General features: G+C 36.4%; 1 protein-coding gene across 3 annotated transcripts in view; it reads right to left on the reverse strand.

Annotated features, from left to right (window-relative positions):
* The window catches only part of DENND4C (DENN domain containing 4C), a 70,076-nt gene that overhangs the window by 39,433 nt on the left and 8,827 nt on the right, over window positions 1-21,816 (reverse strand). For 2 of the 3 annotated variants that reach the window (XM_027722332.2, XM_027722333.2), the window contains exons 2-8: window positions 13,182-13,506; window positions 7,123-7,375; window positions 6,121-6,190; window positions 4,768-4,937; window positions 2,462-2,703; window positions 1,459-1,525; window positions 750-808 (exon numbers count right to left, since the gene is read on the reverse strand). In XM_027722332.2, coding sequence (XP_027578133.2) covers window positions 750-808; window positions 1,459-1,525; window positions 2,462-2,703; window positions 4,768-4,937; window positions 6,121-6,190; window positions 7,123-7,375; window positions 13,182-13,492 — 1,172 coding nt within the window. In that variant the 5' untranslated portion in view covers window positions 13,493-13,506. Of the gene's footprint in view, window positions 1-749; window positions 809-1,458; window positions 1,526-2,461; window positions 2,704-4,767; window positions 4,938-6,120; window positions 6,191-7,122; window positions 7,376-13,181; window positions 13,507-21,816 lie in introns of those variants that run through there. The other variant, XM_039388831.1, reaches the window with a different exon arrangement.

A 21,816-nucleotide genomic window follows, 5' to 3' on the forward strand; every position in this document is an offset into this window, starting at 1 on the left:
AATTTGGTAGCTGGCTGTGATTTCTCACTCAAGTACCTGTGCAACAGATGTGATTAAATATGAATATGAATTAAATATGATAAATAAAGAATATTACACAATAATGTTTTGGGGTAGGAAGAATAAAAAGGGAGAATATTTTGGTTTTTAACTTAAAGAAAAACCAAAAATCAATAAAACCGTTGAAACAAAACCTCATGTCACTATCATGGGGAGCTCCAACCCAGAAGACACAGGCAGTATCCACAGAGACTGCATCAACCTTCAATCACAAATACAATTTTTAGGTGTACTTTTGAATTTCTGAAATGTTTGCATTTGCACTTTCAAAGATTTCACCTAACTATTTGATGTAATTGTCTCTCTTGGATCCAAAAAAGCAAAAAAACCAAAACAACAGTCTCTATACTACTAAAAAAAATAAAATTGCTTACTACACAGGTTCTGAAATACAAGATCTTTAAATACATGTATTTGTTTCCTCATAGACACCTTCTTATTCCTTCATAGTTCCTACAATAATCTGGTATTTCATATTTATTTCAGGATAATTAGTGATAGTACACTTCCAAAATGGACACACCTATGCCAGACAACAACAACACTCTATAACATTATAAATGCATACTGAACTTTCTGGTTAGAATGTTTAATGATACTGCAGTAATATTTGACTTTCTTCTATGACTGACTCCTATTTGCCTCTGAATTTTTCAAGTAGCATACATTTAAAGCGTTAATAATGATACCTTAATGGCAATGGTGTAGAAACTGGCTGTGACAATATTAATGCATCATGGGCAGAAAGCTGAAACACATAAAGTAGTATGTGATTGGTATGGACAACTCCAAAGCTAATACAGTATAATATTCCAATACAAATGTATATCCATAATTTCATGAACTGCCTGGCAGACAGACACAATGTCATGTACCAGAGACAACATCTGGGACTTGTGAACAGAGCTTGTATCAGTCACTGAAACAATTCTCAGACTTATAGAAAATTGTCTGTGACTCAGACATGACTCAGTGTTGGACACGCTACTGGCTGCCAGGTGATTAAACAGAGGAACACAAGAGACAATGCCTCAGGGGACTAGACTCTGATCCACAGCAGTGGGTGGACAAGTGAGGGAAAGATAGAAAACAACCCTACCAGTGAGGTAACACAAATGGTGACCATAAAATGAAAGGGTAGTACGAGGCAGAAATTTTAGAAGTGCAAGTAGGACACTGCTACCATCTACACCACCTAAAGCCTGAAACTGTCTCCTTTGCTAACTTGTCCCAGGTTTATATTAATGAGAAAGAAGGCCAACCCAATCATCTCCTCCCTGTTCCCTTCCAGCAGGTGGGTATTCAAAGCCAAGCAAAAAGCCTAAAGAAGGAAACCAAAGGCAAGAAAGAAAGTTTGCCATTACTGTAGTTAAAAATGGTTGCAAATGTTTGCCTTACCTGCACAAGAATTCTTGGCCTTTGTGGTGAAGGGAAAGGTATATTGTGCATAAAATGGGATATATGCCTGCAAAGTAGACAAGATGTTAGAAAACCAGCACTTGGGATTAATGAGAGACTGGAAACAATGTTAACCATGTTTTGGAATTAATATTGTACCAATATTAATTTTAAAAAAATTAAAAAAAAATTTAAAAAACCCCAAACAAAATAAAAAATCCCTCAAACCCCCAACCCTCATGAAATGTACCGTGTTTTAGAAAGGCTGTTAAGATTTATTTACCGTTTTGATACATTTAAGAGCCTATTTATGCAAACCAAAACAAAATCTCCATTCAATTTCCAAGCATGAAATGCGAATAATACTAACAGTTTCAGATATGTAAGTAAAAGGTAAGAACACAAGGGCATCTAGGCAAGTCATTTAAAACCCCAGGCAGCCTAACTCCATTCTATAGTTTCTAACGAGACTCTGCTAGGAGGAGCTACATACCTCACTGCCAGAGGTCTAACAGTTTTGAAAGTAACATTGTATTTCAGTAAACTTTTAGGACCCTGAAAAGCATCCTGTGCAGAGGTTTTGCACACAGACACACACAGAAACAATCTGCATTAGTTGCAGTGCTTGGACACACATATTCATTGCTACTGTACAGCATCCCTGATTTTATACTTATTAAGCTAAAATGCAGGACTGCAAATGTAGCATGTATCACAGCTCAGCCATTTTCTGTGTTTGATGTAGCTCAAAGAAAGGTAAACATACTTAATGTAATTTAACAGAAAAGCCAAAGTAAAATCCAGTTAACTTTGCTGGCGCTGCAAGAGCCAGTACTATTAAACAGAAGCAGCAATAATTTCCAGCAGTACAAAATAAGCTAAACAGTGGAAGCAAGACGATGCATCAACTATACCAACTAGGCAAGTGTGACATCCATAAATCAAATGATTTCTTGAGCTGATAACTACATTCCCACAACAACTGGAGAAATGTTCTACATACTTTTCAATGGGAAGAGGATGAGGTCCAGAGACAGACAGTTTGTAGATGAACATAAGAAATTTTCGAAATGCTTCAAAGAAAGGCCAGTGTGAGAGAAGGCAGATGCATTTGTTTGAATTGATGGACTTGGAAGTAATCACTTTCCTCTCTACAGTTGTCAGGAGACCCAGCTGCGATTGCTGTTTTTCTGTTAGCAGCTCCCGGGGATACGGCTCATAAAACTGAATAGCAGCACCATATACCTAAAAGATGAAGGAAAACAGCTAAGCAGACTCAGTATTTAACAGGAGTATTTAACAGGTTAGAACTTGTGAAGCATCCTTAAGTCTTTCGTGTTTGCACACACGATAGTGCTTTTGCTGGTAGCTTATGAAATGACTTTTCACTTATGTAACACAGAAAGCACCCTTATAAACAAAATACTTTGGACTCTTGTGCCTCTCTTCCCCATTTTCACAGCACTTTCCTCAATAAAGTATTCAAATTCAGTAACTTGAAAGGCAAGGAAGCAAACTGCATGCTGTGACAAAACTCTATTAACCGTGAGGGTAAAGGAAAAAAAAAACAAAACAAAACCAAAAATCCCTCAAACCCCCAACCCTCATGAAATGTTTCTGTTCAATAAATTCCCCTATCATTACCAAACTAAACAATAAAATTATTCCAGCTTTGACTTCACTCATTTTATCAAGCTAAACCTTTTCTAATATTTGTGAAGGAACAAGATTCAGGATGGGAGAGGTTCCAGGCATGGAGAAAAACATACAGCAATTGACAGGATTTTATGATACAGACTTTACAGTTCTTATGTGTTTATAAATATACACATTGTATGTTTCTCCAGGATTTGTATCTCCTGGGCATGTCCAGGCATGCCCGCTTCCCTGCTTCCCTGCTCGCCTCTCTGATAGGCTGAAGAAGCTGCAGAGAGAGGAGACAGTTACCATTCGCCCTTTCCTTCCCCGGTTCCTCCCACGTTCCTCCCCCTTTGCCTGTGTCCCTACCCCGATTTGTTCCCCCGTTTGTCTGTCTCATGCTCCACCCGATATTCTAGCCCTTTCCCCACTTAAAACTCATAAAACCCCTATACCCCTCAATAAAGTATTCCATTTGCACCTCTACCTTGTCTCCGGACCCGTCCGTGCTGTGTTAAGGCCCCATCTCCCCTCGGACCGTGGCAAATATTACCTTCCTATTTTTCAAAGTTTCAATATTAACTGAATTATTCTGCCAAGCTTAGCAAAAGAAGAACAGGGAAAGAAAAATACTGCATCCTTCCTTGCAAAAGAAGTATTAATATTTTGGAGAAATATCTTTTTTCTATTTGGAAATGGAAAAGAATATAAATTTCCTATTAGGTGACTGAGACAGAGTGGAAGTTGAGCTGTTATCACTAACAGAGCCAAACTGCTGTTTATTAGCTACAGAGAGATAATCACACATTAAAATCACTTATTCCCATATGCAGTTCACACACACACACAGACACACACAGACACACACAGACACACACAGACACACACAGACACACACAGCTGGCAAGCTGAAACAAAAGCTGAGAGATCAACCCTAAACTACTCCTTGCTTCATCAGATGTACCTATGATCCTGTAGTCTCTATGTATAGCAGACACTGCCTTTCCCACATGTGGGCCAAGTCATGCAACACCTTTTTGGTGCCTGTGTGTGCTGGTGGCCTTATACAGCCTTCTTATTCAGAAAACAGATCGTGTTCTGAATCTATCACTTCATACAAATTCAGAAGGATCACTAGTCCTGGGACATCATTAGAGCCTTTCACATATTCACCTCTCAGCACATATGGTTCCTCTTCCTGCCCTGCTGTTTTCTGGTAACTAGTTTCCAATTCATGTGCATAGATACCTACAGAGCCCAATTACACAAATTCACAAAGAAGTGGCTTTTAAGGTAACGATATGAAAACTCTAACAACTTAAACATTGCTAACACTCGTCCTAAGTTCTCTTTTACACGCAGAGTACAATTCCATTCCCAGAAACTCCTTCCTTGAATCAACAGAGAAATCCATGTGCTGTGAGTTTTAGTTTTATTAAGGGTATATGGTTCAGCCTACATGGGACTAAAACAGCAAATACGCTTCCAGCTACTTCCTGTTTGGTTTAGTTTCATCTTACACGAAGGCTTAAGAAATACAATTTTAGAAGAGAGGTATTTAACAATTTATTTTGTAGTATTTCTAAAATACAAAAGAAACAATCTCTATTTATCTCCAGAGCAGCCACCTGAAATAAAAGAAAAAAACGAGTTCACAGTGTGGAGACATACCTTTTCTGCAGAAGAGCAGGTCAGTACAAATGTTGAGAACACTGGTAGTGGATATTTGGTTTGAGGGTCCCAGCACTCAATAGTGGCTCCCATGGGAAGGCAGAAGAGAGGAACAGATTCTGACAGTGGGAATGATTCATAGTTCTCTTGAGGATATCTGAAAATTAAACCTTAAGAATGGGAAAAGGAAAAGTAAGTACATTTGTTCTGTAAGCCCTAAATAATGTAAGCAATATATTTTCCATAATATGTAGCTACATCTGATGGTTATCTGGACTTCACAATTTAAGATTACATCTGCAAAGAAGAAAGTCTCTCATTTGACAGTAAGACTAAGTGATCCAAGTAACAATCACTTGAAAATAGTGTATGAATACTGATTGATTTTACCCTTTTGGTAACTCCTGAAAACCAGAACACACTGAAGATTTTTACACCAAACCAGTCGGGTTGATGTGCTATTTAAATGTGCCACTGGAATGGATTTTATTACAAGAAATTCCTATGAAGAAAGTGATTATCTACTGTGAAAACAGCAGTAATACCTTCACTGAAAATAGGATTAACTAGATGACTGTCTGCATTTTCTGCTATCAGTATGTTCAGTTTCAACAAATTGTTTATTCAGCCTTCAGGTATATAACTCTTGCTGGTAGAAAACAGGCACATAAGCATTGGTTTACTATTGCTGCTCATCTAGCTTGTTTTATGGTACATGGACTTCATTACCTATGCTTTCCACTTCTGTTTGGTAGTTTACTCCTATCAAAGGAATTTGGTGCACTTAGTGCTGAGTAGAAACACTTCTGAAAGTTTTTTTTGGTTTCTTCAAAACCAAAAAGAAATCTGTAGCAACACATTGAAAAACTTACAAAAGCCAGACTTGTCATTTATTGTTCAGAATATATTTCAATCTCCTCAAATAAGGAACAACAGAATAGTCGTGGAACTGAAGGGAAGAAACATATTTAACTTTCAACTTAAAGATGCTGACACACAAAAAGAAATATGAGTAAGGCTGAACAGAATTTTTAGTCAGTCCTTCTCCAATACCACCAACACAAGTTTTGTTTTGTCTTTTGTTTTGTCTGAAATATTTGCTAAGATTTCTGCTAAAGCTCCTAAGCAACCAAGCCATGATAAGAACTAAAATAATACAGGAAAATGCTATTCCTATTAAGACTTTTCCTTAGGAAAAAGTGAGGAGAGCAAAGAAGGCATTATAGGAGTTAATTTCAACTGACATCCTCTAGGAACAAAATTCTGACAGACAGTGCTTTATTACTAAATTATTACTTTATTTCAACAAAGCATTTGAATCCTTCTGTTTAGACAGCTTCTAAAATTACGTACCAGCTTTATACGCTAAAGAGTTAGAAGCTGGCACAGACTTCTTGTAACAAAGGTATACACTGGAACCCCACTGGAAGACAAAAGTTTCATCTCAGAACCAGCAAAGATAACAATAGGCAACAGAAATCAAACGTAAGCATTTGTATATATTCCCACTTACAAAAAAGTCAGCATTACAGAACACAGAATACAGTCTGGTTGGCAGCTGAGTGCACGTAAATGATAAAAACGAGAATTCACCCTTCTCTCATTTTTTAGAGATTACAGGATTTACATAAAATAACGACACCACCACACGACTCTGACTTATTCCAACAAAAGAACAAGTAAAAGTGAAGCAGCTCAATTTGCAGCTTCACATTTTATGGTTATTTAAAAGTAGAATCTTATGGGAACCTCGTTAGGGGAAGTGAAATTCTAATCATCATCACTTGAAGCTTCTATCATACTTCCATAAACTGGTTATCAACACAGTATTTTTGCAGTTTGTCTAAACATGCTCTACCGTTCCAAAAACTCACTTATTCCAGCCTGAGTAAACTAAATGCAAAACGGACTAAGTAAAAGAGAACCAATTAAAGCAAAGTACATGGAGAAACTGCAAGCATTAATTATCATTCTTATAATGTCTTAGTAACACAGGCATTATCAACAACCGAGAAAAAGGTGTTTCTGATTCATCCCGAGTGTCAGCATCACCAAACGGTGGGGGAGAGATAATAAAAAAAATTAAAATTCCAGTGCGCTACTCCTAAATACACCTAGACATGCGTACGCAAACAGTAGTGAGTATCCAGTATGAAACAGTAATTTCCAACAAGAAAGGAAATCAAAGTAACACAACTGAAGTCTCACACATGGTATGAAGAATGAATTAAGATGTAGTGATAGAACACAATTATAATAGCGCTAAGAAGAGTTCAAGAAACTACTCCTTTAGGTGTGTTTGTTGAGTTAAAAAAATAGAGGAAAAAAAAGCAACTCAAGCTTATAAATACTCACCATACCACAGTTTAAATTCTTATCAACTTTACAGAATGTATGAGGAGGGGTTTCTCCTTTGCTGGTAACAATAACACAGATATCTGTCACTGCCAATGAATTTTGAGGTCGTACTGGAGGAGCCCTTCGATATGTGATAAAGATCCGCTGAGAAGAAGCTGAGCTGTTGTTCACATTAGCGCAACGACCATAAGGAGTAGCTTGAATCACTTCACAGCCTGAAATTATGCGTTCCTTCCCTTCATACAGAACTCTGCAGACATGAAGGAAACAAGATATTATGTGCATTCAAATATATATGAAGTTACTTGGACAAATTCAGAGAAACTGTCCAAGCATTAGCACCCTATGTCATCACTGCAACTTTCTAATGTGCATTTCATATATTGTCTTTCATCATGCAGCACTTGAGGTTAAAGAAACTGCTCCAAAATATTCTCTGTGGGAACAAATGACAATTATGGGGGGAAAAAAAAAAAAAATCAAGCCACATTGAAAAGGATTTAGTTATAAAACTAGTAGGAATGCTACACTATGAATGAAAAATAAATACAAAGTAAACTTTACATTGCTTGCACATATGACACCTGACAATTTCATCACTAAAATGTCCGATAAGTCATTTAAAATTTGTCTTTTTCTGGGTTTGGCTTTTTTTTTTTGTGGATAGGGTTTTTTGTTTTGGTTTGGGGCTTTGTTTGTTTCTAATTGGTTGTGTTTGGGTTTTTGTTGTTTTATTTTAGGGTTTTTTGGAGAGGCTTTTTTGGTAGGCTTTGGTTTGGTTTGTTTTTAAGAAATAGTCGTGGAAAAGGACAAAGTAGACTGCTTCCTAGATGAATTTTTCCAGAAAAAAAAAATTAATCCAAATACAGTAATAATTGACATTCACAGTTTGAATAACACTCCTTAGGACAATGGGGCAAGGAGAGAAACTAATACTCTGCTCCACAGAGAAGGAAGAAATAATAACTACAGTTGACTGTACTCCTAGAAAGCAGAATATATCTTATGTGGCTGTACAACAACATTCACATGGTGCTTGGATTTTATTTTTTTAGCAAGATCACTAGTTTAGATCGCTGTATTCTTAGCAAAAAACAAAAAATTCTTTACAGCTTCACAGCAGCTAAATGAGCTAAAGCTTTTCTTTTCCAAACATAAAGCTATTAAGAAGTTACTATGAGAAGAAATGTGGAAGCCAAAACAAACATCACTGAACATTTTTAATGCACAGATGCTATTATAGGGCAAGCTTTATTTCCCATTCCACACCCAAGTAACCAATGGTTCCGTTTGCTTGGCTCTCTGCAATATGTACACAGTAATTGCCACCTGCAAATCAGTTTTCATCATTATAAGATTAAGGATAAAGGTAATAAATTAAAACTTTGTATTTTGTGATCTCCAGCTTTCCACATGTAGTCCCTCACAACTTTAAAAAAAAATAAGCAGGCAATACATATTTACTGTCCCAAAATACTCTTGGTTAAATGTTCGACAGACTACAAGTAAGTATGTATTTGAAAACTTCAAAAAGCTACATGTCTAAGCCAAAAAAAAAGAAAGTTTTTTCATATCCAACCATTCCCAGAACTTTAAAAAAAAATATATATGATTAAACTTTCAATATTACTTAAATACTATTCCCATCTTTAAACTGGAATATGCAAATGTTACTATTTATTCTGACTCAAGAGAATGAACATGTATCTTGTTATAGCACTGATGATATACATGAACTAGAATACTTTAAAAAGCAAAGAAATCACATGAGTTGGGAGCATACTGATGTAGCTACCAGACTGCCATAGAAATTTACTCAACTAGTTCATGGAGGACAATAATCTTCAACAAGGGTTTCAGTTGTAGAGAGTCTGATCATCAGATTTGCTACATTTAAAACAATGTGTAATCTCAGGCTCAAAACCAGCCTAATACTAGCATTTCCAAGCTGCAACATTAGTTTTAATACACTACCTACCAAGATATGTATGGAGAAAGCACATGCTAATTATATTATTTCTAAAATAAGTAATGTTCTGGAAGAATATGTATTTTGCACTTTTTATTGGGTTACCTACTTCACAAAGTTAAATAAACCCCAACAAAACAGAATAACAACCACTACAATGGCAGCAGCTCTCAGGCCACGTTCATTGTGCATAAAGAATTTACATGAACTTTTCACATCACTGCCAATCAGAATCTTAATCTGAAGAAAATTTTAACAGAGCAGTCTCCAAACAGAAGTTTCAATTCCATTTCATTTCAGTTTCATGTATTTTAAAGAAAATCCAAAATACAAATTTTTTCCAGAAACCTCTGTCAGCTGACAGCTTTTGACAAAGAACATGGCATTAATCAGACAATTCCAGCAGTTCAGTTTAGTAAATTTGCAAGTATTCTCAGAAAAATACTTAAGGGCCTGACCATTGTTCAAGACTGTAACAGTAGGGTCACCTCTCCTCAAAAGCAAAATGAAAATGAAAGCAACACTCACTTCTACATATACACTGGAGCGGTATTATTAAACCCACACCATTTCCTGACCTCATATACTGCAGTATGGTATTGTATTTGCAAGCAAATGGAAGAAAACCACCACACATGGATCACTCAAATTAAACAATGGTTTTAATGATTCAGAGAAAAGCAATTAGAAGTGATGCCTGAAATACTGAACATGGCATCATTTATAAGTAACATCCTCCCTGACAGTGTAAGTTTATTCCTACTTGTTCCTATTTCCCAGCATCTGCTTTTGATTAATTAGTACTGATTAGGGTTAAGATTTGTTTCCTGCTTCTTTAAGCGTATAGTTTGGCTTCGATCCTAAGTACACATTATTTGCTACAATATTTTATCAACTTCAATACAGTTTCATTTCAAGCAAAATATAAATTTACATATAAAATATAAAGCTTACTCTAGATGTTAGGTCCCTTCTTTGTAAGAAAGACCAAAAAAATCTTATCCTCTCTTTGTAAGGCTGTTTGACCTTGTACGTGGAAGTTCTCTCATGAGCAGCAGTTTTACTGATGTAAAGGTATACTTCAATACATCAGACAACAGAGTTTAAAAAGAAGAAATACTACCTTATTGTGCCTGTTGAGTTAAAAACCTTAAACCGCAGAAACCTTTCCTTCTGGAAAACCATTTCAAAACAGGTCAACTGTTGCAAATTGCATTGTGTCTAGGGCTGCTGTCCAGTTTGACTTGTCCTCTATGTACAACCATATTTCTGCCTCTCACAGCTGTTATGCAAAATAAGCCTTCATAACACCTCTTCCTCTTTAAGATAAGGAGGTTTGCAAGTATTGAATAATAAAGGGACTAATATAAATATACTAGGCACCAGGAGTGTCAGAGAAGTGGTAGGTCAAGCAAAGGGAAAAGATGGACTTATCTTTTATTTCTATTGCCATCACTATTACTATTTGTCTAAACAAACAAGTAATTAGTTTCACCATTAGTTTCACCCTAAGCTGTTCTGAACACCCAGCTGCAGCTGTCACACCGGTGAGATTTCAGAAACAATGGAAGATGCTCTTGTTAAGAACATCTCCCAGTTTCTATTCCAGTTTCTTGAAATTTGAGTTCACTTTCTTTTTTGAAATACATCTTCAGTAAAAAAAAATCATTTGTTCAATTGATACTCCTGCAGATTTTCAGAAAACAGGTATAACAGGAATTACAAGGGTCCTTATACCCAGAACCCCAAGGGTCCTTAGCACAGAATCACTAAGCAAACTAAAGCTTCCCATACTAATCTGAAAAAAAAAAAAGTTTTTAAAAAACAAATAAATCTGCAATTCTTTCTTTACACAATGCAAGATACCTAACTTTTGCATTATTTAAAAAAGAAGTGCAGGATCTCTAGCATATCCCTAACTCAAGTGTAAAACAAAGAGAGGTGAAATTTTGTTTCAAAGTCTTACGCACCTAAACCAAAACAAATCTCAAATCTCAGTTCTTGTCTATTTCTGGGACATCAGCAAAACAATCAATTAGGAAAGCAATGGAATGACTGTAGCTGAATTATTTCATAGATATATAAGCTTAAGATACTAGATTTTACAACTATATGTAGGAATAGGATCTTGGAGATCTCTTATCCTAGGATCAAATCTTTATTTTTCCACATAATTTCCAACTAATATTTTCTCCAACTAATTAATCCAATTAATTCTGGGAAATGCAACATCCAGAGGTATGGCACATGGCCTAACTATATGCAAGCAAGCACCTGCAGCAGGAAGTCACTCTAGCAGATTACAGACACTTAAGAACCAGTGGACAATTATGAAGGAATGAGGATGGAGGGCACAGAACACAAGGACATAGCAGAGAAATAGTAGAGCATAGCCCCAACCTCCCTCTTCTCCAAACAGCATTTAAGTACTTTCCCTAGCAGAAAGAAATACACAGACACACACAAACACTTATCAAAAATCATCTGAATGCTTGGACTACAACATAACTCATTTTTATACACATACCAGCAACCTTGACACAAGACTATGCATTTCACCCTTTCAAGGGATGTACTCTTTCTCTACCTGCTATGTTCACTTAGCATGTCAGACAGGCTTAAAGGTAAAATATTCTGTCTCACTTGGGTTTTTAATTAAAATAATAGAGAACAGCATAAACTAGCCTTCAGACTGTGCATACATCTCTTGCTCAAACTCCACTTTCATTTGAACACAGTGAAATTTACAGATACCAAAAAAAAAAGATTGCTCTAACCATCTCTTGCACATAGTTGCAAAACAGGAGGAACAGCGGGGGGAAATATGCATCATTGCTCAGAGAGAAAAGTCTCCCACGACATGTTAGGTGTGACACCCTAAGCAGATCAAATACTCGCTAGAAATACTATTTGCCAAATATCACCATCTTAGCCAATTATCTGCCTATTTTGTTTAGCAGGTATTCCCTACAAAATCTACCCAAGCATTCAAGTTCCTAACGTTGTGGGAGACACAAAGATAAACGTGCTAGTCAAGTTGCTTCCTTAAAGCCACATGCTGAAGACTGATTGTTCAGGAATTCCCTTGAGGAATCACTCACTGTAAAAATTCCTCCTTCTGCTAGAACTCCTGAAGTTTGACAAACCATTGAAATAATAACTTCAGACTGCAATATGTCTTCTCACAGTGCCAGCTACACCCATAGGAAAAGATTATTTTAAAAATCGGTTTCGCTGAAGACAATTAGAACATAGTTTAGATGACCAAGATGAACAGAAACTAGAATGTATCAGGTTAATTATTTAACTTGAACTGTAACCCTTAGAGAAAACTGTCTTACCATGAAACTACTTTCATTACTAAGATTTCAGTGTCAGTCTTCTCCTGACTGGAGCCTGCTTGTCAGTTGGCACTCAAACTGTAGGCAAAGAATGGCATACATAGGCTTTACGCCTAATGCATTTAAGCTTATAAATGAAAAAAACTACACTTATGGTAGCTTACATAGAGATGTATGACTTTTACACTATTGTTTACTATTTCTTTAATAACTAAGGAAAAACACATGCATTCCTTACTTTGCCATAATCATAACAGCATCCTCACCCATGCTCTGTTTTCTCTTTCTCATTATATCCCCAGTAGTTCTAAAAAGTCCTTATACATTCTTAAGTTGTATCTTTTACTATAAGCATTAAATTGAATTCCACAAGGTGATAATTTTTTTGTCTCCCGAAGTAATTGTTTTCAGATTAAGCATGTTAATATTTCTGGATTTGGACTATATCATTTCTATAAATAAATTTTGTGCTATTTTCTCACCTTTCATAAAACTGCAGCAGAGAACTTGATTTCTCATATTTGCTTTGCTTCATCACTTTCTCTCCCTCTCATCTTCTAAACTAAAACATTACCATTAATTTTAAAAAGATAAGTTCACTAGAAGACTGACATTTTGTTCAACCTATTCCAGAACCAAACAGTGCATTTTTAAAAAGTTTTCTTACATCTGTTTTCATCATCACTTATGAAGAGTAAGATTTGATCATTATTGAAGAAGGAACTGAACTGTGGTAAAAATCTCACCCAATGTCAGTAAGTGGTGGTTTGTCCCGCCCTCTCTTGTAGCAAAGAAAAAGTTCAGGACTCTTCAGACTTCCATAGTTTAAGTTGGCTTGAAGGGCTGTAGGAGTGGCTTCAACACAGGTGTATCCCTCTGGGACAGTTTCACCAGCTGATTTAATTATCACAGCAATGTCAGTAATTGGAGCCTTTGGACCAGTTGACTTTGTTTCATGTCGGCTTATTTCTTGGTCCAGCAGGGTTGCTGTATCTGTATCAGTGAGCCCTGCCACTACAAAATAGTCAGCCACTCGTGGACCTTTGTCTTCTATCATGGTTATGTCAGTACCTGGGGAAAATAAAGAGACAGAAATCAAACATTCTGCTTTCAAACGCAACCCCTTCTCCCAACAACTATGAGGATTTAGAACTTTTGAAGAAATTTTTGCAAATATAAGAATTCTTACATAGAGAATTCTATGAATTCATGAAAATTCTAGGGAGACTCCAAATAAACCTTTGACTTTCGCTGCTTAAAAAAGATATTGAAAGATATTGTCAGTAATTAAATTTCAGTTCTAGCACTGTAACAGTCATGTTTAGAGTGAGATAAAGGATAACTCAAAGCTCCTGACACAGCAGCTACATAGAAAATTGCTTTGTGTTCACTATAAGACCATTCAAGCTCTTCGCAGGCTATAAGTTAATGTAGATATCCCACTCTAAAAGCATCTGTATTTTTCTGCCACTGCTTGTGAGCAATTTCACTAAAGAATCATGTTCTCTTTTTTTTTTTTTTGAGAGAGAGAAAGAGAGAGAGAAAGAGAGAGAGAAAGAGAGAGAGAAAGAGAGAGAGAAAGAGAGAGAGAAAGAGAGAGAGAAAGACAGAGAGAAAGACAGAGAGAAAGACAGAGAGAAAGACAGAGAGAAAGAGAGAGAGAAAGAGAGAGAAAGAGAGAGAGAAAGAGAGAGAGAAAGAGAGAGAGAAAGAGAGAGAGAGGGAGAACAAGTGCAAATACAGCCTCACTACTTCTGCACAGTTCATCCATTTTGTTTCGTAACCCAGACCTAACAGTGCAGTCTTCAACATTCAGCTGGCAACTGTAACATCTGGAAGTCATTTACAAAAACCACACATACAAACCCACATTTCATCAGCTGATCAGGCAGCACACATCACTGCTCAGCTGCACATTCCAGATCTGTAAAGAGTTGTTCTTCCAACATCACCAATGTTCTCTAAGCATATGATGTTAAAGCAGTGAAACACAAGTTTCTATTAAGAACAAACCTAGTTGGCAACTTATGCTCAAGTATCTCAAGTATAATTTCAAATACCTGATTCTCATTAAATACTTGTATTTTTAGAAGATGCGTAAGAAGTATTTAAACAGTGGTAGCCAAGCAATAAACCTGAATATTGTTGTACCCCTATAGGAAGATTGGGACCACCTTCTTTTAGATCCCCTTGTTTCTATCACCAGATTTCTGGAGATCCCATCTACAAAGCTAACCAAATAATGGAAGTCTGGCTCCCACCTTTGAAAATAAGAATGCCACAGCTGCCGAGGCTCCACCTACCAAGGAGTAGTGGTCAATGGATATTATCAAATAATAAGTGCACCAAGATTGAGAAGGTTCTTGTATTCAGAATGCCCTAGTCTGGTAACTGCAGAAATAGTGGCCTCTGCTAATAGAACTCTGGTTTGGTGAAGGCAGTATAATTCTGTTCCCTGTAACCTGGTTAATCACCTTCCTGTTCTTATCCTGCTCTTTCTTACTGAAATGATACTAAAAAGGTATTTGCCATCTTTACAGTTTAAAAGACTTCTAAAACTTTTGATAATAAGTGTACCAAGTACTGAGGGAAAAATCACTTATCCATCCTGCATATTTACTATGAAATTTTAGCACATAATTATGCAACTTCTCCCGAAGAACAAGAAAATTACTCCAGAGCCATAGCTACTTGTGAATCTTCTGAATTACATTTAGGTACAGAACTTGCATCAGTTTACCCTTTTTACTGTCATAAAAAAACATGAAATGAGCAATAAAGCCCCTTACAGGCAAGCAAGTCAGCAAGAAAATCAGGGGTGATGCCTTCAACTTCGTCTTCTATAAACTGCTACTTCTGTTTAAAGGTCCCTTCTCATACTGCCACTGCTCATTTCCACCTTCACTTCTGTCTGGAACTATAGTTTGTGCAACCATGTAATGAACTGGAACAAGAAATTGCTCTGGCTGAATGCTAACCTGGCAGAGACTGCTTAGTGTTCAACCAGAGCGAACACTATTCTACAGCGATTCCCTGTGTCAGCACAAAAGCAGCAGCAGTATGCCCCTTTCAGCAGCAGCACTGACCTACACTGGATTAATCATAAAACTGTGAAGATGTTTCAGTTTGCCTCTCAGATGATTGCACTTTTCACAGAATTACAAAGAAAGAAATAAAGAAATAAACCAAACTCTCCACGCTCCCCTCAAAAAAAAGTCCTGAGCCAGAATATCTTGTAATCTGCAAAGTACCGTTTGCACTTGACGTGTAAGAAATAAAATTACTGGAACAAGCTGCTAAAAGTAGCAAAATGGTTGGCATCCTAATAATTTATTTTTTTAAACCCAAAACATTTGTTAAATGTTCCAGCCTTTTATTACCTGGGTTATGTTCACACCACTCAGTACCATGTTCTCTTGATGCAACATTAAAAACATGGCTTACATTTAATTTTAACGTGGAGATCAGGAAAAAACCCAAACAGTTATGATAACAGAATACATCAAAAATCTCACAAGAGTTTGTCTTTTTAATCACAGCTGTAGTTCCTGGAATTGCACTAATGTTGTCCTCAAATATGTTTTAAAGTGAGAACTTAGTTTTCCTGGGAAAACAGAGAGAAAAATTTAAAAGCACTTAAAAAAATTAAATATTAAGATTTGAAATATTAGAACGCAAATGAAGAGAGTCTTCATTGCTATATTTTTACCAATGGGCATCAATAAAACCATAGCAGTTGTTTGCTAAGGAGCATACACTTGTGTCTTTGATATTTCCCTCTTTGCCATGGCTATGTTTTACTTCATGGAAACCCTGTTTAACATGTGGCAGGAAAAAGTCAGAGTCATCAGACAATTCAGCTGAGAAATTTGGCACAAAAGCCTTGTATGTCAGCACAACATTTAGCAAGTTTTTCAAAATGTTCTCAGTCTCTCAAAACAGTTCCTTTTCTACACGGATAAGTAAGGTTTCAAATAAACACTACAAGTCAGCTCTTCAAGAATTTGTTCTCCAGTTTCAGAAAGATTTAAAGCAACAGGATCACTCAAAATGGACCTTTCAAGTAACAGCTCCTAATAAAGCGATAGTGACCTTCTTTAATGCAATAGCTTTGGAAACACGGAGACTACATTACAAATCAGCAGATGGCCACACAAATAGAAATAGCAGAATTCAGTAGGCCCAAGAATACTTTGCCTTCTAGAAGGAAAGAAATAAACACAGGCTTTGTGGGGGACAGGATGAACCCACTGCTATTTTCCACTATTTTTGTGATACCTCACAGAAAAATAAGTATGAACACTGCTCCTCTTAATAGACAAGGGAACAAACATACTGTAAGTTTATCACAGCAATTTTCCCAAGAATAACTTCAAAAGCTATTGTCCTCTATTTTCCACAAGCAGATTTTTGTACATCGCAAGAGTAACAGAAAAACTCAACACTTAGAAAATATTGAGATTTTTATTGTAACATACTATACCCTTTCAGGGGGAAAAAAAAATCTAAAAGTAAAAACTGTTACCTTCATGTTGCACGATGACAATGCAGGATACATTGAAAAAAAAGCCAACATAAAAGTCAAACAAAAGACCTTCTTTTTAAAGTCTATAAAGCCAAATAAACTGAAAAGATACTTCAGTATAAGCCAAATAAACTGAAAACAACAACTGGAATTCTGTTTTAAGAATATGAGCAATACTGTTTGAGGAATCACAAACCTCAGTGTCCATATGGATCCATAAGGGATGGTGATAATTTTGTAACTATTTCCTAATTGTATTACACAGTAACAGAAAGAACACAGTGAAGGTGGTTCTCAATGTTAACTGTATGTAATAAATCTGAATGATTGCTCTTGTTCTCATTGCCTCAAATTTTGTCTCTCTTTAACTGGATTTCAAGACACGGAAGTTAATAGTTGAAATCACTTAGAAAAGCAATGAGGAATGCAATCATGGACTACACTTGGCAACCAAAACTTTAGATTGTTTGTTGGTGTTTTTTAAAACACAAAATACAGTTATGATTCTAACACACTTATGTATCCACACAGGCTCATATGTACACCAAAAGTGCAAAGACAGCCAGCAGTACTACCATTTAACAACCAACATAGTGCAGTTGGCAATTCCGTTTTCTTGTCCATTCCAGCATACATGCACTGTTCCTGCTCACATCAGTGTGCTTGTCCATGCCACAGCCACTTTTAAGCAAATCCATTTCTACTAAGGGAAGTGTGCAATTGCAGCTTACACATTTCACTTGCACAGCAGAAATCAGATCTTGCCTATGCATCAAAGGTAAATTAAAATTACTACAGAACGGAACATTACAAACTATTCAGCAAAGTTAAGTGAGTTCAGATGAAACAAGGTGGTTATCGAACAGTTCAGGCGTCACTTGCAACACACAGGAAAGTTACACAGACATCTATATGTGAGTTCTCTGAAGCACATTTTAGAATGTGTAAGAATATGAAGTGTATACAGCAGCACCACCACCCCCCATACACACACTTATACACACACCACAGCAAAAGACAAGGTAATGTAACATTACTTCAAGCACACCATTAGCACTGAACAGGATTAAAACAGAAAAAAAAAAAAGGACAACAAATTATTAGCCACGGACAGTCAACAGCAAGAGAAAAAAAAGTATTAGAAATCTTTCTTTTTTGGATTGCATCTCCCATTGTCGTGATTTGTCATGAAAATTATTTAATGAAGTAACAGTTACAGTCCCTTCGCTAAATCACGAGTATTAGAAAAACCAGAGTTGCAAAAACAACTTCACAGACATGCAATGTCCACCTTCTACCTGTCTTAACACAACCAGCTGTGGAACAAGAATGGCTGGATGTCACAAGCATTTTGGTCTGAACATGCATATATGCAAATATAGAACCATTCCCTCCTAGAAGTTTTCAAGTAAACATTTGAGAATGTAATAGTTGCACAAATGAAACAGCTTACAACCTACAAGTTGATTATCTTATAGAGGTCTCTAACATTGGAAAAATAAACATAAGGACAAGGAAAGACAAAATAAGATGGCTTTCATGAGTTATTTGAACTTCATCCAGAAAGCAAGTTGTATCAAGGTCCTGTACTGAATATAATCTAAAATGGCTTTTTGTGTCAGATAGCTAAATTGTTGCAAATTTTCACAGATGCAAAGAAAACAATGTTGACTTTGCACTGGCTGTTTGTGTACCAGACTGTTTCCTGACAGCATATGAACACAAAAATCAGGCACAAAATGAATCAACTTGGTGGGAAAGTTTTCTAAAGCATTCCAAACAGATCAGGGCACTAAAGTAGGAAATGAGAAGAAATATCACAGCAAATCACCTCAGGTAAGTGATTCCCATGGAAGCAAAGGTACCAAGCCTAGAAATAATTTGATGAAATAGTAGGGGGATTTTTGCCTCCACCTGTACAAAAAACAGTTCTCAGAGCAACACAGTTCTGCAAACGGTGAATGTTTGAGAACAAGGTCACTTCTGCTTTAAGCTTCTGATATGTCATACACAGTTCTACAGCTAATACTGAAAAACAAACTGCATTTTATAAATTGACTAAATAAATAAATCTTAACTATCAAATTAACAGACATACTTAGCACCCAAAGACCAAAGGCTAGAACACCACAGGTGGGAAATCAAGAGATCTTTCTCACATATTTAATTATCACTTCTACAATTACTTAAGACAACCACAATTTTTTGAAACTCAACTACAACAGGTATTTGGTGTCTCTCTTTGGGGATTTGTTACTAACATTTTCATGAGAGCCACTAACAAATACACCACTCATATTGCAGGAAACAGGAAGAGAAAATATTCTCCCAATGCAGATTTCCTTTCTAATTTCAAACCATGGATTTTAAATGATGCAATAGTGTGCATCACAGAAGAGGAGGCAGTGATGAAATGAACTGATTTTCCAAATCCAGTATTGTAATAAGTGATAATTAGATAGCAATAAATCTCTAGTCATATACTGTTTGCTGCTTAAGCATCAATTTTGTTACTGAGAAGTCTTAAAACTTTTCAGACATGTTTTAGAAAAAATGGAGAACACTTCCCCCTTAAACAAAATATATTATTGTTCCCATTACCTTTAATTTTTTTAGCATTTTCTATGTTTTCCTGTCCTGTGTGCAATTCTTTAGATTTCTAGAGCAAAGATTATCAAAGGAAGTGAGGAAACTAGCTCCAAATTTATTCAGAAAAGACTCAAAACCAGACTATTAACAATTTAAGATTCTGTTTTAGGAAGCAGAGCTGTACATTTAGTCTGATTTATTCTGTCAGCAAAACCAGTTACCACTGATACAAAACAGTGGGGCAATGATGTGATGATATAAATGCCTGTAGCAAACATAACAAAGCTTTCAGAAGCAAACTTTTGTGATAGCAACTTGAACAGCTACTTATGCATTCACTAAAAATATCACTAAGTTAATGGACACTGTAATCCAGGAAGCTCAGGACTATGAAAATTTTTCAGTCAGAAAAATTCTAAGTGGAGGAAAAAAGAAAACAAAACACAACACAAACAGAACAACAAAAAAAAAAAAAATCAATCAAGCAAGCAAACAAAACCCCCCCAAAAAACAAACAAAAAACACACCACCACCAAAAAAAAAACCCACCTCCACACACACACAAAAAAAAACACTGCCAAAAAAGCCCAAACAAACAAAAATGCCCCCAAAACCCTAAATCCAAAAAATACCCAACCTACTCTGGACTATCCAGACTAACTCTACTATATTATTATTCAACACTTAAAATTTTCCTATTATACAGTAATTTCAAGTTGTCCAATGGTATAAAAATTGGAGCAGTTATAGACATGTGAGGCCAAAAAGCAAATTCTGAACTGACCTATGCAGTCTCAACAAGCAGCTGGAATCAATGAAGGCAAGTTTGGGACCAGTAAATTAAGTTCTATTGCCAAGGATAGGAAGCAGAAATGGAAAAGATGTGAGACAGGAAGAATGATAATCAGCAAGCAGTCCAGCTACACTCATTTAATAAACCAGTTTAATCTTGTTTCATCAGTGTTGTACCCAAACTGTTCATTCACATAACAGAAAACAGTTCAAGAGAGAAAATTTATTAACAACAACAACATAGTCCTCAGAGTAAGAAAAGTACTTTATAAAATGGACTTACTGCCCCAGCTAAAAGCTTTAAAGGTTAGCTATGTTCAGTATTATGTAATGAGTGAAACATCTGCTGCCCTGGAAACATTGTTAGAGAACTCTTTCTGTAATTGGAAACTCCTTTGGAAAAAAGCCAAATATAGTAGCCTGAAACAAAAACAAAACAGTGAAAGAAAAGTCAAGAGACAAAAGTCCAGTGATTAAATTCCTTCTGGGAGCCCAGATCTCCTAGATTGCTTTTTGTAGGTTTTTTGGTGCCCTTTTTTGCTCAGGGTGAGGGTGGACTATGTTTTGGTTTTGAGAGGTCAAAGGAGAGAAGAAAGAATATTGTTTCAAATCTACCTGAGAAGTTACTCAAAGTAAGCTGTAAGAGTTTGAGATATTTTCATTCTTGTTGCTCTCTCTACTAAGCATTGAAATAGTTAACATTGAAAATATTTTGCTAGAATCATCATGGATAGAGAGTTGCCTGATCACAGAATCATTATTTGACTTAATTTTTGCTAGCCATCTACAAGATAATCAGCCGTGAGTTGCTTGAAATTATCTTCTAAGGGCACCACAAATCCATAGTGGAAAACTCACTCACTGTTTTTGAGGACTATGATTTTCCTCATTTTTATCTTTCGGTAAAAAAAAAAACTCTGCAGGAAGACACTATTCTTCTCTGTAGGTTTCTTCACTGACAAACCCACCAAACACAGGCTGCTTCACAGACAGGTTCAGAGCCTTGCAGCCTATCCTCACCTCACTGAACTCTTTCCATGGCTATCAAGAGGATGACTCCCATTTCTGGTTGGCCTATGATACCAGCCTCAAACCACTTGTTTCAGGTCAGCATTTTTATTCTTTCTCAGCTGCTTTTCAAGCTTGAGGGGAGCTTATTAACACTTCAGAAGTCTGTCTTTTAATCCTCTTGCCAACTCCTCATTAAGAAACTCTCTTGTGCCAAGATGTCTTAAAATTAAGTCCAAACCACACACTTGACAGCAGCTAGAATATTCATGCTTTTGGTCTTACACTGCAGCAGTGAGAATTTTATGGGAGGATCTGTCTTTTTGCTCTTTCTACTGCACCAGCACACCACAATCTTGATCTGCAGCACATTTCTGCAGTGAGGGTTTGCGTTAGCACATCTGCAGAAGATTTGGAAAGAGGCTAGACCTACGAGTCTAGAGCACTCACTGCATAGGTCACTTGCA

This window comes from Pipra filicauda, unplaced genomic scaffold, assembly GCF_003945595.2.
Source record: "Pipra filicauda isolate LSUMZ 115617 unplaced genomic scaffold, ASM394559v2 scaffold68_size4259465_pilon, whole genome shotgun sequence".
Lineage (NCBI taxonomy): Eukaryota > Metazoa > Chordata > Aves > Passeriformes > Pipridae > Pipra > Pipra filicauda.